Raw genomic sequence first — 17,063 nt, 5'->3', positions numbered from 1 at the left:
GAATATGCCATATGCTTCTACTAAATTAACTAATGTTTTTACTTAGGGAGCAACCATTGAATTTAAAAAAGGGGAGGGTATATACGTAGTTTTTCGACGCCAATAATCATTTTTTTCTTCTTCAGAATTTAACATGACATGAGTAAAATCTCTTTGTTCTTACTGTACTATAATCTGAATAATGCACAGCAAAGGTATGCATTAACTACCTCAGATATACTGCACAGTTCAAATCTACTTTTACCTTTAGGGGCGGTTCCTAGATTTTGAATGGGCGTTATTATATCAAATTAAAAAAAAAATGTCGCCGAGTGTAGCGAGACTAAAAACAATATTGACTATTTTAAGCTAAAACACGTTACCTTATCCAATACTAGGATAATAACATGTTAGCCTCCAATCCCCCCCCCCCCGGAATCATCAATCTGCCTTCAAATTACGACAAAGTTGAACTTTGTACAAACATCGTAGTTTCAAAATAGGAAAAATGAAAGGTTAATTCTTATTCCTTTTTTTTCATCTTAGCTTGAACTTAATTTTTTTTATTATATTAAGTGTACAGCATACATCTTAAATCAGTGTTTTAATTCAGCAAGATGGTTAAAATGTATCTAAGAATGTCCGAATAAAAAAAATCTGACTTTGATTAGTTTTAGACTAAATATAAAATTATAACGACTTTTTGAATATCTATTCCCTATATTTTTGGATCGAATTTAAAGGGAGTCATTTTAAGTTTCTTTTAAAACAGGGAGATTAGCTGGAGATCAAACAGACTTCATTTAGATAGTTGTGTCTTCAAAATTGATACAGTAGATACAAATCAATTTTGGGGAGGGGGAGTAAAAGATTGGAAAGAGAAACGTATTTTCTATTTATTCAACATTTAAAATTTAGGTAATCTTCCTCGGTTTATCTTTCTCTTTTAAAACATTTCATTGAGGGAAAGACATTCAAAAGCTTAATAACCTTTCAGTTATGTTTTTTCCCCATACAACGATTTCAGAAAGTACACAATAATCGTAAGTTATTAAATAAAAAATGGGAATAGATTTAAAAGAAACATTAAAAAATTCTACCATTAAATCGCAATTTTACAGTAAGTCTAAACCAAAAAAAAAAGATAGCAATTTAAAACTTACCCCAGTCGTATTTCCCCCTTTCTTCACCCTACAAGCCTACAAGGAACTTTCCTAGGATCCGTCGATTGCTGAACATCGTCCACATCTAAAACGTTCTTGTTAATTGATGACGTCATGTGTTAAAACAGTTATTGGTCAATCAAATCGGTATATAGAGGTTAATCTGCACGCTCAGGGTGACCCTTTAACCCGAACTTCTACGTCGTTCGGGTAAATAAGGGTCACCTAAGCTGTGCAGATTAACTTCTATATACCGACTTGCTTGGTCAATAACTATCACTATGTATTGGGGAAACTGGATTTAGAATAAAACAAATCATCTGCTTGACCACAATATTTTTTTTTTGCCAAATTGTGAATCAGAATATTTGTTTTAAGGAAGTTAACGCTGGTCGCTCCCTTGTTTATAATAAAGTTGTAGGGCACTTCAATGCCATGATTATCCACGTATCTCGTTTTGTCATTCACTATAGGTCATCACTGCGCATGTACATGTATGTCGTGCAATACCGTAAAATAAAGCCAAATTACTCTTTGAAAGTCCACATTTGCCATAAACCGGGTTTTTAAATAGCATTCAAAATGATTGCAGACGTAATATTTGATCGTATTTGACTTAACTTTTATTGCAAACCTATCCCGGCAATGAAAATTTCTTAAGAAAATAAATTAATTTTAAGACAAAAGAAAATATTAATCAAAATTAAAATAGTCACTTTCAAATTGTAAACCAATAACAAGATGAAAAGATATTTGAAACTATTATATGTTACTGAATACTTTTCATAAAGTTTGTCATCCTGTGCATATTGAATGAATGGATAGTATTTACAGTGATTTTTAAACTTTCTTAAATTTTGGTGGATCCTGGCCCATCCTGGGACTATTATAGTATAGTATAATAGTCCCAAGTAGATCCTGAAATGCAGAAACTTGCTTTTTAAACGGATACTTAGTTAATACAAGACCATTGACTTGCCATATTTTTGTACAATCCAAATGAAAACATTCTTTCTATAGCCTCGGTCACACCTTACCGGATAGCTCGAACGGACGCCTAACGGATAAAAAAAAAAGTTATCCGTTGACAAAATTTTTATCCGTTGGGAGTCCGTGGGTGTACTAACGGACATGTAACGAATGCCTAACGGACGCACAACGGACATTGAACGTACGTGAGACGGATACGTACCGGACAGAACGGACGTCGAACGTACATCCAACGGACGAGTACCGGATAAAACGGTCACCTAACGGAAGCGTAACGGATAAAACGGATGAACAAAATAATCTGATAATTAAAGGCAATAAACCATCCAAAAATAAAAGGCAATAAACCATGCGAAATTTCAATTGGCATTTGTCCGTTTTACATCCGGTAGGCATCCGTTTTATCCGTTATCCTTCCGTTAATGTCCGTTTCACATCCGTTTATCCGTTAGGCGTCCGTTAGGCGTCCGGAAGACGTCCGTTGGTGAATTGGTCTCCCGGATCTTCAACGGATGCATAACGGACACGTAACGGATACAAAACGGACGAGTACCGTACAAAACGGACGCCTAACTGACGTTCAACGGACATTTTATCCGTTGGACGTCCGTTCAAATTTTTGAACATGCTCAAAATTTTCCACCGGACAGAACGGATGTCAACGGATAAAACGGACGCTTAACGGACATGCAACGGATATGGACGGACGCCTAACGGATAAGAACGGACGTCTAACGGACAAGAACGGATTGAAAACAAGTTATTCGTTAGGCGTACGTTCGAGCTATCCGGTAAGGTGTGACCGAGGCTTATCACACGAAACAAACAAACTAGACTAAACAACTTGAAAAAGTACAATTCGTTATTATCATTATATGTGATTTATGTCATGCATCCATGTTAACTAACTACAACATTTCTTTGGTACATGTATATATATTTATACAAAGCACTCTACAACCTGACAGTTTACAAACATAACGACCTTGGTGATTGTCGTGCAAGTAGAAGAAGAGGGCGTCTCGATAGTATTTTGACTAACCGAGAATTTTCAATGGACTAGATATCGGATGCTATGTTAATATCCGCACGAAACAACTACGTTCTCGCTATAGATAAAATACTAACACATGATTTTGCATGATGTAATCTTACCAATACATCATACCAATTAAATTTTAACATGTTGCGAAAATTAATGGACCATCTGATGAAAGATAATAATACTCTGATTTATAACATCATAATGGAAATACGTATTCTGTTAAAGCAGATTACAAAAACCAATGACTCAGAAACCCAGATTTCCCACATACCTTATAGTGTTAAATTAAAAAAAACAAATTAATTGATAGCGTTGAAAAACTGAATACAATTGAGTTTTATCTACGTACATTATTTTGCCACTAACTATATGTTATCACTGCGTTTTATATGCAAATATCATAAAATAATGCCAACATTCCTTCTTGAAAATCTTCAAAAACACTGGGTTTCAAAATATCATTGAATGTTATCGCCGACAAAAACCATATTCTTCCTTTTTGAAGTTAAACGGTTTCTCCGTAATGTAAGATCGTCGCCCAGGTAGTATGATACTACCTTGGCGACACTATGGTCAGTGTTCTGTTAATTTTCTGATTCCTGCATATAAATACGAAACTGAGAAGATGCATGTGGCATGAGATAACTCTCCACAAGCCACCAAATGACATAGAAGTTAAAACAACTATATTTTACCGTACGACCTCCAACAATGAGTAAAACAGTACCACATAGTCAGATATACAAGCTCCGAACGACACATGTAAAGCAACCCAAACGAGAAACCTTACAGCCTGATTTATGTACAAATAATTGGCGAAAATGCAAATATGTAACACAGCAACAAATGACAACCACTAAATTACAGGCTGATGACTTGGGAAAGACACTGGTTGATTTTGTCTGAACTTGGAGTGAAAAAACGCGGAGTGACTTACAGTCATACATCAACATGATCAATGCAATATAACTTGGAAACAAACAAACAAACATACTAAGTATATCAAAACGTAAATTAAACAGTTCGATCTTTTCTTATAATGATCTTCCTTTCATCTTTTTTCATGTCTTAAGTTTCCTTTCTATTTTTTTTTAAAGTTATCACAGGAAGCAAATATATTATACAAAACTTATGTGAAGTTGTCCATTTCTCTAAGAGGAGATATATAAACCTCCTGAACATAAAGTAATTAAAACTATGTATACTATAAATCTAAACAAAATTTACAAATTGGAGCCAGATGGAATTTATCTATGAGAACCTTGACCCCAGAACTTTTCACTTCGCACTTTATATCATATGTATTATAATGAAGAAATGGAACGCGATAGGAACACCGAGAATAGATAACCGTCCATAAAAAGAAACCTTAGTTAGCATTTTTTCTGCAATAATTCGGAGACAGTGATATCTATCTTTTGTACGAGTTTGATGAACCCATCTGTTTTCGTTTATACATCTTACTTTCAGATATACAGAGAACATCTTTTCTCTAAAAAATGGACATATGTAAAATAGTTTTTGTAATATGTTTTGCGACTGGTATACATTGTAATCCGTTATTTCCGTATGATTTAGTCGACTTGACAAGAAATCTGGGACCAGATTCAATATACTATCCAACATTAGGAGGATATGAAAAAGTTATTGAACTCAAAGGAAGTAAAGAATACGGTCACTGGTAGGTTATATAAAAAAATATATAGATCGTTATATATATGTGTTTTCTTAATTCTTAAAATTTTAAAATTTAGGCGATTCTGGTTTTTTGTTCTTTTTCAGGTTTTGTAACCCTAGAAAAAGGCTTACAATTAAACATAACAAACTGTAAACTAAATGTACCAAACTATATAGTGAGTGACTTACATTTTATTTCTATGTTTTAACATCGAAATCATTGCTCAAAACGTTTACCTATACCAAACAAAATGCCAAAAACTAAATGTTTTGAAATACTATTCTCAAATTTATCAAAAGGAAATTTAAGAAAAATATTTTGACCATAGATGAATTAAGTAAAATTATTTCTTTTTTTATCAAATAGCTCATTACTTATTCATTTTTACATTGATATTGTGGATTGGGTCGTTAGGGAAATAAATCCAGAAAAGCGCTTCGTACGCATCAAATTTATAAAATATTATGTTCCTTAAATTTTTAACAAAATAATGAATAACTATTCTAACAAATTCAAATTTCAATAATAATTCTTTAAACCCGACCTCGACACCTAATTATTTAACGGAAAGCTAACGAATAACGGAAAATACCTTCGTCTTACATGTCTTAGGATAATCGCTTACCCTGCCTTATATTTGGAGTTTTCAGGTTTTGGTGCCGTTCAAAAAATAGCTACGGTCCGGTAAACACTACTTTTCTTATCATCACTTTAAAACATCTAGTTATAAAACACATTTTTGAAATATGTTATAAATTTGTTGTTATTTTTTAATAGTTTTCGAGAGAAAAAATGTGTCAATGGGTCTATGATTGCTAGAAGTAAATTTATTTTCTGTTACCATGTAAATTAGAATTATTTTTTTTTAAAATAGTGAAAAAGGATTGTTCGATATTGGTGTAGATATAAGGAGAAATTTTGAGGAAGGTCTTTGTTTGAGATGAGCAAATTTTCTGTGAAAAAATAAAAAAAGAGTGTTCACTTTTTATACTATTTCATAAATTCCAAATCCATAGAGCACCCATAACATGCCATTTTTTCAATAAAAGATTAAAGCTGCGGCAGCATTAGTGTCTGGTGATATAATTCACTCTTGGTGAAGTTAAAAAGTTTTCATCCGCAGATTTTTATAGTGATAAGGAAATAAAAACAGAACCCCAAAAGGTAACCATTGTCGCCTATGTAAATAATTACTTCGTTATAATCATGTGCAGGTTTTCGAGAAAACGAGCTGAAGATTTTGTAAAAAGAAAGATAACTCAAAACCTTTTACTGTGTATCGGTAAAGGTGCTTCTACGGACGTTCCTCTTTCAAGAGATAAACACAAGTCAGAGAGACTTGTTTATTTCAATTACGTTTACTTAAACATGTTAACATAACTATTAGAAGTAGAATGAAGGGACATGATACATGTTGAAACTGTGAGAACATAAATTACATGTATCTCCTATTTGATTTTTTGTTTAAATGAAAACATTCTCACCAACAGTTTCATCATGCTGTTTTATTCTAACATACTTAACAGATTTTACAATTTCATGTTATTTTCTAACAAACTTATATTTTATACAAAGATATTTTATTACTATTTCAGGGTATTTTCTTACATAACTTAATATATATTATTATTATTTCAGTGTATATTCTAACATACTTGAGATATATTATTATTATTTTAGGGTATTTTCTTACATAACTTAATATATATTATTTAGTCTATTTCAGGGTATTTTCTAACATACTTGATATATATTATTATAATTTCAGGGTATGTTCTAACATACTTAATACATTTTTTACTATTTCAGGGTATTTTCTAGCATACTTAATATATATTATTATTATTTCAGGGTATATTCTAACGTACTTAAGATGACAGAACACGTCGGTACCCATATGGATGCCCCAAGTCATTTCAACAAAGTCGGATGGAATATGCATCAAATACCAATCAATAAAATGGTAGGTCCAGGGGTCATTGTCAATGTCAAGGAAAAGGCGCGAAATAATCCGGACTATCGGATATCAATAAATGATATAAAAGAATGGGAAGAAAAATATGGAAAAATACCTGATGGGGCAATGTTAATAATGAATTCGGGATGGGATGCAAAATACCCCGACAAAAACAAGGTTTATGGCACGAGGAATATATCAGATCTTTCCTCTTTTCATCACCCAGGTTGGCACGAGGATACAATTTCTTGGGTTATATCTAATAGACACATACTTTTCATCGGAACAGATGCTCCATCATTTGATTATGGACAGTCTACTACATTTCCAGTACATGTTTTAACTTCAAAAGAAAATATATCTGGTTTGGAGAACGTTGCCAATTTGGATAGAATTCCACCTAGCGGATCAATTATCTCTGCCGCAGGAATGAAAACTATTGAAGGAAGTGGAGGACCTCTCAGACTTTATGCCATGGTTCCAAATTCTGGTGCTTACAATAGTGCAGTGACAATCGGAACATCTAACATGCTACTTGTTGTTATTGGTACATGTATGACTATACTTATCAACCTGCATCACTTTTAGAAAATTAGATTTAGATAACTGTTACTGTAACAGTATCTGTCGTTTTTATTAGGTGAAACACATAGAAAGAATTGCATGAATTTTGATACTATTGAAGGAGTTTATTTTAACTCTTTTTAAACTATAATGAAACCGTGCGGAATCAGTGGTGTAGAGTCTGGATTGTTCAAATAAAATTTAAAGCTGCAAAAATAAAAATGTATATTTCATATATAAGAAAAGTGGAGAGTACATCAAGGGACTATTCAAAAATCCCAAGTTGAAGAATTACAGAATACACCGTAGTCATAATAAAAATTCCTAAAGAGATAATCAACATTCCCTATGTCACTAAACAGAAAACCAATGAGTAAGGAACACAAACCCTTCACCGATAACTGGGGTTGAATTCAAGTCATCTAAAGATTGTATGCAGTTCTGCTTTATTGGGAACATCCGACGTTAATTGTTCAAGATTTTTTTTCTTCAATTGTTCAATTAAAGTTTTTTTTCAAATTTGGTGTTTCAGATTCTTCTTGAACAAAAGCTCCAGTGTTTTTATTTTAAATCGACTGCATAACAAAATATGCATGCCAGAAATGATACATCTTAAATAAAGGCAGCAGTAGTATACTACTGTTTTAAAGTCATAAATCAATTGAGAGAAAACAAACTAAAACCAAGGGAAACAAATCAACTATAAGAGGAAAACAACGGAACAACAGAAACACTGAAGTGCAACAAAAAGAAAGGCCAATGCAACATACAAAGAAACAACTATTCAATAACAACTGCCATATTCCTGACTTGGTACATGATATTTGATTGCTAGCCAAACCTAGCGTTTAATGGCAAGGTTAAAAATACTGCTAAAATGACAACATTACATGATAGGATTACATTACAAATAAATGCATAAACATTCAGGACAGAAAATACACAAATGAATAATATAATAGTACATTTCAACATGTTAACCACAGAATAATAACAAACGATACTACACATAGCATAAGTCAGAATATCAAACATATCAGATAAAAACCAACAAAAAAAGGTTTTACCAGTCAAGAAATGAAAAAATATAGAAAGTCCCTAACCTGTTGTTTTATTTTTGAATGAGGAATCATATTTCAACTAACTTTTAAATTAGTATTATGTGAATTTTAGTTGATTGTGGTGTAAAAGAGTCACGTGAGTTCAAATAATGAAGACATTTGGGCTATAGCACAACAAACTGTGAACATCAGTTGCAAATGTCTCAACTCAGTATATAAAAAAAAAACCAAAGAAACATAAAAACAATAGACAACTTTCGAGTTCGATGCATTTCCGTCAAAAACTCTGGTTTTAGTGAACGTCATTTGTGCGTTTAGGAGTGTCGTCACTTCCATTCCAATGTTGAGCGAGTGGTTGGAAAACTATAATTCTATATTGTACGAATTATTCGGCAAATTGAATTCTCAAAATTGACAATCAGCATTGCTGTCATTAGGGAATTGTCATTAAGTACCTACAGAACAACCATTATTGCTAGTTTATCCTACACAGTGACGATCACTAAGACGCTTGATGAACGTAAAAAGTGCAGGAATACAGGCGACACCCTCTTTCTGGTAAATGACGTCATAAAGACGCGTATAATTGACGAGTTTTTTTCGGTGACGGATGAACTCGAAAGTGGTCTATTGACACAAAACACTCAAAATAGGTGTACAATAATCATCGTTACTGAAAAATAGCTCATAAGCAAATTACAAAAGTTCCAAAATTTCATAAATACAATCCCGCCCCCTTTTCCCCGAATGTGACCTACCGAGTTTTAACTATTACTGGGTGTGTGCTAACACAAGCAACACGACGGGTACAATATGCAGAACATGTTCTGCTTTCACTTTTCGAGCGAATGGGAGCAACCATAGTTTTTGTACAGAATTTCTGATGCTCAGTTTTTAGTTACTAGTAACTATGTTTTGTTTTGAGTATTTTTGTTTTTCTGTTATTATTTCGTAGTCATGGCGTTGCCATTTTATTTTCGGCTTATGGTTTTGAATGTCCCTTTGGTATCCTTCGCCTCTCTTCAGGACTAATAAATACAAAATATTTTCCAAGATTAATGATAGCTAATGTTTCATTTACATCCAACGGAAAAAGGTGAGGGACGTTACAAACAGTTCGAGAATCGAATGACCTTGTACAATGCCAAAATATAAGATAATGGTATCAATAGGATAAAGGATTATGAGTACTCATAACTGTACGTATATGGCAATATATCTTTTGTTATATTTTAATTAACCACAAACTACAAAAACAATGTAAAGATCAATGATAACTATGCAATAAGATTCCAATTTGGTGTTAAATTGAAAACATTCATGAACAAGTTTATTCAAGGGACGAGTTTACAAGAGTCGTATCTAAATTTACAGGCTTTATAAACAATATCACCGTAAAATTTATGATGTGATAACCCGTTTAAACAGAATTCTACAGGTGCTCTCTTAAATTTGCTCTCCAAATTCTTTGTTTGTTGGGTAGCTAGAGACTCATCGACGAAAATACATCTTAAGTGAAACATTCAGTCTTCAACAAGAGGTAGGTGTCCATACGTTAAGACAACCCCTTTGATGTCAATAGAAAATACAAGCTGTGAATAAATGGAACAAAAAAATGAACATGTCTACAATAAAGACTATTAATACATTTGCCTCGATTAGCGCTTCCTGGAGTGATAGGCATTTAAGTCAGGAACCTGATGTTCAGTAGTGAAGTGGTTCATACTTGTTCCTCGATTTTATTATATAGATTAAACCGTTGGTTTTCCTGTTTGAAGGGCATTACACTATGATTAATTTCATGGGCCCTTTATAGCTTTCTGTTTGTTGTGAGCCAATGCTCCGTGTTGAAGATCGTATTTTGACCTATAATGGTTTCTCGCTTACAAATTTTGATTTGGATAGAGAGGTGTCTCATCATAGCACTCATACCACATCTTCATATCTATTTGTTGAAAAAGGGATAGAACCACTAATTAAGGCCCGGTAGGAAAGAACATACATGAAAGAAATACATATTTAAAACAAAAAACTTCCTCTGTATAGCTGTATCTTTGTCAATAGCGGGTATATTTGGGTAGTTTAGGTATCAAAGCTTGGGGAATTGGGATCACTGTAGAACACTTGTTGACAGATTAATTTGAATAATAAAAAAGTATATGAAAATTGGCAAGGAAGGCACAATTAACCTGATCTTCAGACCAGAAGTTCCTGTTTATGTACTATCAAACTTCTGAGAATAAGTACGCTCTAATATACAATTAAGGTGGTACCTAACACTACAGGGAGATAACTCTGAAAAATCAGCTAAAAAGCAGCTAATTAATTACATTGTGTTGTTAAGAGAATATTAAGCTTCTCAATGATCAAAATTAGTGTTTGTTAAACTGCTATATAACCAGTGTAATTTTTCTGATAAAATGGTTGGTTCAAATTTTTTGAAATTTTTATATTTTTGTCAAAAGATTTAAGTAAATACTATTATATAAAATTTTATGAAAATTAAAAGAGCCAAATTAATTTTAGTGAAGGTGTTTGGTACTACCTCAAATGTATTTTGATTTGTTCAGCACTAGTCAGGATAAGGTACAGTTCTGACTTGAAATAACTGCCACTTTATTTGAACTAAAGACAAAGTAGCCATTAATGCTTGAAATTGCAGGATTTAACATAGAAAGCAATGGGGTCATGAATTAGTGGTGTTATAACTAAATGAACCGTGGCATCGTATTAAAAATTTCCATCTGCAAAGGTTTTTGAAATGCTTCTGCTAGAGAGTTATCTCATTGACAATCGTTTCACATCTTCCTATTTTTGTATATTACATAACATTTGGTTTTCTGTACTTCTACTCCTTTCCTCATCAGTAATTTAATTTCAGTCCGACTATCCACCAGTACATGCAAGTTTTTGATGCTTTGAAATATAATCGAGTCAAACATTTAAGCATGTAAACAACGCTATCGTGTTTTTATATTAGGTGGTTGAATTTTCTACAGTATCACTTCTTTTTGTTCCCCACAGAATATCATGTGAAAATTTAAGATAAGTTATTTGTTCAAATAATCACATTTTTGACTTAAAGAACGTTCGTTTTGTTCGATGTAGAATTTGTATTGCAAATTTAAGATAAGTTATTTGTTCGGATGATCAAATTTCTTCAACTCAAAGAACATTCATCTGACGGAGAAGATGGCTTTTATATTTGAAGAAAAACAAATCCTTAAATACAGCTGATTACAAATCAGTATAAATTGTTTAGAAGCAAACATTAATTCGAGTTTAATGTGATCGAAAATTAAATCTGCGGAATATTCAAAGAAGTGAATTAAATTAAATGGGGAAATCACGAGATTTTTCCATTAAATTGTGCACGGAAGGCGAGCAATTTATCAAAATAAATGCACATTATGACTAGAATGATGAGTTCTAAAGAGATTTGTTTCACTTTTGACATTCGGAGGAGTAAGTTAAAGTTGAATTTATAGTTCGAAAAAGTAAGAAAAAAACTCGGGGGAAATCAAACGATAAAAGGATAAAATAAAGATTTATGTAAAAAAAGATAAAATAAAGATTTTATATAAAAAGGACAAAAAAAGATTTATTCAAAATGATAAAATCATGATTTTTATACCAATATTTAAAACGAACTCCAAATCATAAATAATGGTTAATTATTGTTTGCCAAACACCAATTGGAACTTATCAAAGATAATTTCATCCTTTTACTAGATACTCACTTGCAATTCTAAAGATCAAACACTGGAATGTGTACACATGATATCGTATCTTTTTAGTATCTGAGAAATGGCATGCATTTTAGAAAATAAAAAAAATTTATCTGATGTTTAATACATTCTCACACCTTCTTTAGGAGATGTAAATTGCATTGATAATGAAATACGACCGGCTTAAAATTCACGTCAAGCATGGCTGGCTTACTAGCATACCCTACAAGGAACACCTGAGATCACCCTCGGTTTTTGGTTAGGTTCATTTTAATCAGTCTTCAGTTTTTTTATGTTAGGCCTTAGCATACTGTTGTTTTGTCTTTTAGTTGATTTTCATTTTTAACCAAAACATTTAGTCCAGGCAATCTATGAAAAACGTTAAACTAATTGCAACAGAATATATTATTGCTTTAATGTTGTCAGATGACTGCCATATAAAACATATAAAAAGTCTTTGAAAATCAAAAATGTATAAAGGGGTCAATTCGTGGGGTCCAATTTATGGATTTTGGCTTGCAGATATTGACACCAAAAGATCGCCATACACACCAAGGGAGACAACTACAACAACAAGATTTTTAGTGTCAGTACAAACGATAGAGTTGATTTATTCTGCAAAACTTATAATGCAATGTGAACAAAGACTTCAATTGATGGTAAGTATCTATTTTACGAGTTACAACCTGTACAACAACGGTAGAAGCAAGAATCAGCAAAAGTAAACATTCCCGAGTGACGTCACAACGCAGGTTTTTTACATGTTATTTTCGGTCTTTTTCATGGAACTAATCATAACTTTTTTTATATGAAATACACATATTTATAGAAATAAATGTATGTTTTATTATATTGAACCCATTTATACGTTTTATTTCCAAAAAAGTAACAATTCTACATACGTCCTTGTCAAAATTTAAAAACTATGGAACGCCATTCGGGACAAAAAACTAACAGTTATAAAATATATACGGATTAGTAAAGTTGCATGAATTTGATCAAATTTGAGTTACTGCAACAAAAAAATAAGAACTTTTAGAAAAATATAAATGCATTTGTGTAATCCTGATGCCAAAAAATAATAAAAATAAAAATAAAAATAAAAATATTTCAAAATAAATAAGCAAATTGGAAATTACAAAATTATTTTTCTTTTGCAGATTATATTGATGAATTGAATGACATATAAGCAAAATTAATGCAGTATCATGTATGCCACGATGAGATATAATCCAACAGTGATTTAATAGTTTTAAGGTAATTTATAACGAATCGTAGAGTTACATGTACACTGCACACATATTTGATTTACAGTCAAATATACGTGGCATGTCAGTTAACTGCTAGTAGTCTGTTGTTATTTATGTATTATTGTCATTTTGTTTATTTTCTTTGGTTACATCTTCTGACATCAGACTCGGACTTCTCTTGAACTGAATTTTAATGTGCGTATTGTTATGCTTTTACTTTTCTACACTGGTTAGAGGTATAGGGGGAGGGTTGAGATCTCACAAACATGTTTAACCCCGCCGCATTTTTGCGCCTGTCCCAAGTCAGGAGCCTCTGGCCTTTGTTAGTCTTGTATTATTTAAATTTTAGTTTCTTGTGTACAATTTGGAAATTAGTATGGCGTTCATTATCACTGAACTAGTATATATTTGTTTAGGGGCCAGCTGAAGGACGCCTCCGGGTGCGGAAATTTCTCGCTACATTGAAGACCTGTTGGTGACCTTCTGCTGTTGTGTTTTTTATTTTGGTCGGGTTGTTGTCTCTTTGACACATTCCCCATTTCCATTCTCAATTGTATATTAGTATTGAAAAATCAATAATCAGTCTCATTATTGAAAAGATAATCTGATAGCCAAGAGAGCCGGGCGTTTCAAATAACTGCCAGGTAAAACAAAGACTCATAGAGTATACAAGTTATTTTTCTAGTTTCATAAATCACAAATCGTAAAGATTAATTCTAATACACAGTGATCTAGTGATGGCCATATACATACTAAACATTATTATAAAGAAATATGATTTGTACTTTCTACTGTTTAAGGGTATATATTTTTATACTTGCAGGTATCAGTGGCTGTTATGGAAAAATGCATCATATGCCTTAAAGATGACGATACATCATTATTAGTCAAGTTACGTGAAAAAGGAAGCCAAGGAATAAATAAAGCGAGTAGAGAAAGAGAGGGTCAGATACTAGCTTCTGCAGGACAGTTTGTCCACCAGGAATGTAGAAAATCATATACAAACCCAACAGAAATCACAAAAACCAAAAGGCAGCAAAATATACTTATCATCTTATCAAGAAATTCAAAAATTTGAATCAAGTGCCGCGTTAACACAAGGAGTTGACATCCCTGGCGAATATGTAATAGTTTTATTCAATTTGTAGCTGACAACGTAGACCATAATGTGAGAACACTCGATGGCAATAACACATTTCATGGAATGGGAATTATAGCCGGCATTACACCAGGCACTAAGCGAACAGCCCCTATACCTAGAATATCTGTTTCATCTGATGATATCAACTCAATAGCAAAGGTTAATATTCAGTATTACAAACCTCAAAACAACTTTATGACAAAGCTAAATTTTTCAGTGCTTCGGGAATTAAGGGGAATGGACAAGACTGCATGTCTGGATTTACTGTCACTGGTGGTATGGCCCTTAAAGAATCCAACACCAGGTTGGTCAGGTATAATGCAGATGATACATAAGGGAGAATACCCAGGCAAGTCAACAGTTGTATTTCTACCTATGATAGATATGAATTCAAGCGATATGTCATGCATATACTCAACTCTACTCTTTGTTTCAAATCAAGCACATCGTTACAACAGAACACCAGTATTGACATTCGATCAGCCCTTGTATTGGAAAGCCTTGACAATAATTCAAAATGAACATCCAAATAGTCAGTTGAAGTCTGTAGTATTGCATTTAGGAGCATTTCATACAGAAATAAGTTTCTTAGGTTGCATTGGTCACATTATGAGGAGTTCGGGGCTTCAGGAAATTCTGGAACTTATATATGCACCAAATGCAGTTACACACATGCTAAGTAGTAAAGCTGTAGCTCGTGCCATTAGAGGACATATGCTAGTTGACACTGCCATACACAGCCTTCTTGTATCTAAAATTTTCAACTTTGATTTCCCAGCAGACGAAAATGAAGAAGGAAACATAAATGATAGTGTTGACGACATCTTATATAAGGCAGCCGACGTATATACAGAATTGTTGGAAGGAACACTTTCCATATCTTCTGCATGTGATAGTGCTGTACTTCAGAGTATCAAAGAAACAATTCACAGACCACTTGAAGAAATGAAGAAAAATCGAACCTCTAAATTATGGCTTCAGTATACAGAAATGATGCAGATCCTTAGACAGTTTATCAAAGCAGAACGGACTGGCGATTGGGAATTGCATTTAAAAAGTGTTAAAGATATGCTGCCTTATTTGGTTGCCTCTGGCCACAACTTGTATACTAAATCTGCGTAATATGTGTATCTAATGATGATGCAACAACTTGAAATAGATCATCCGGAAGTTTTTGCTGCTTTTAAAGATGGCCATCATGTTATGAGACGTAGCGACAGATATTGGGCAGGATTGTCATCAGATCTAATGATTGAGCAAGTGCTCATGAGGAGTGTAAAAACAGCAGGAGGACTGACACGCGGCCGTGGAATGGGTGAAAGTCAGAGATCACAGTGGCTTTTGTCCATGCCCGCTTGTGCAGACATGAATCAAGCTATTCAAGAGTTCACAGGAGTAGATTACTACACAAGTGATCAGCACAAGGAAGAATCAATTGCACGTCAAAAACGAGACAGAGAAGACATTATGTCAATTCTAACATTTATGAAAGAACGCAGTCCATTCACTGGAGACAGTTCACTGCGAAATATTGAAACTGGAGTAACAGCTGATAGCTCTGTTAATGTAGACAACTCAAAAGATGTGGGGACATCGATAATAGAATCTCTTGTTGGACAAAATGTCATTGACTATACTTTCAAGAAAAAAAATCAAGTAATAACTTTGAATAGCAAAACTAGTATCAAAGTAGACGAGGAATTAATACAAGTCGACCCACAGCTTCTGTTTCAAAGATGCACCACCATAGCTAATGGACTATTTGAAGACATATCAGAAATATTCAAATATGAACTCTGTAGTTCCATCTTCGTTATTTGACAATAATGGCTTACCAAGACAGGCAAATAAATCGATTCTAGCAGACTCAATTTGGGACTTTGATGGATGCGGATGTTTGGAAACTGGCATAAATGTTCACCATGTATTAGATGGTGGGTCTCCCATACATCGCATACCTTGGACAAAGGGAAACTCATTCAATAGTATTTGTCAAGCATATATTGATTACGTTAAAAGCCACTACTCTGAAGCAACTATTGTATTTGATGGTTATCCAGATGTACCTACTGTCAAAGATATTACTCACATACGACGATCAAAAGGATGTATTTTTCCCAAAATAAATTTCTCGGCTGAAATGCCCTGTAAAACAAAAAAGGATGCATTCTTGTCAAATGAAGATAACAAACAACGATTTATCAACCTGCTAAGTGCAAAATTTGAGGCAAGTAATTATGCAGTAGTCCAAGCCTTTGACGATGCCGACTTGAATATCGTTCAGACAGCAGTCTCAATTTCGGAAGAACAACATGTTGTAGTTATAGGCCTAGGTGAAGACACAGATTTGCTTGTTTTACTTTGCTATCATGCCATGATGCACAACAAAAAATGTTTATTTCAGGTCAGAACCGAAGCAAAGTATTCAAAAGATCCGAATATGGGATATCAAAAAGAGAAAGAAACATTTAGGTGAAGCTATATGTCGGTTGTTGCCGTTTATACAT

The 17,063-nt window shown here is 33.2% G+C and overlaps 2 protein-coding genes across 2 annotated transcripts in view; one reads left to right on the top strand and one right to left on the bottom strand.

Annotated features, from left to right (window-relative positions):
• LOC134693893 (uncharacterized) overlaps positions 1-1,316 on the bottom strand; it is a 33,822-nt gene extending 32,506 nt beyond the window's left edge. Inside the window, exon 1 of the mRNA XM_063554839.1 lies at positions 1,143-1,316. The gene's annotated coding sequence lies outside the window, so the exon portion shown is untranslated. The remainder of the gene's footprint in view (positions 1-1,142) is intronic.
• Positions 1,317-4,411: 3,095 nt separating this feature from the next.
• On the top strand, positions 4,412-7,693 carry LOC134693022 (isatin hydrolase-like). Its single transcript, XM_063553713.1, has 2 exons — positions 4,412-4,858; positions 6,707-7,693. Exons 1-2 carry the CDS (start codon positions 4,677-4,679, stop codon positions 7,398-7,400), a joined length of 876 nt encoding a protein of 291 aa, XP_063409783.1. The 5' UTR covers positions 4,412-4,676; the 3' UTR covers positions 7,401-7,693.
• The last annotated feature ends 9,370 nt before the right edge of the window (positions 7,694-17,063 follow it).

Source organism: Mytilus trossulus, chromosome 12, assembly GCF_036588685.1.
Source record: "Mytilus trossulus isolate FHL-02 chromosome 12, PNRI_Mtr1.1.1.hap1, whole genome shotgun sequence".
NCBI lineage: Eukaryota > Metazoa > Mollusca > Bivalvia > Mytilida > Mytilidae > Mytilus > Mytilus trossulus.
This window is presented reverse-complemented; position numbering and strand designations above follow the sequence as displayed.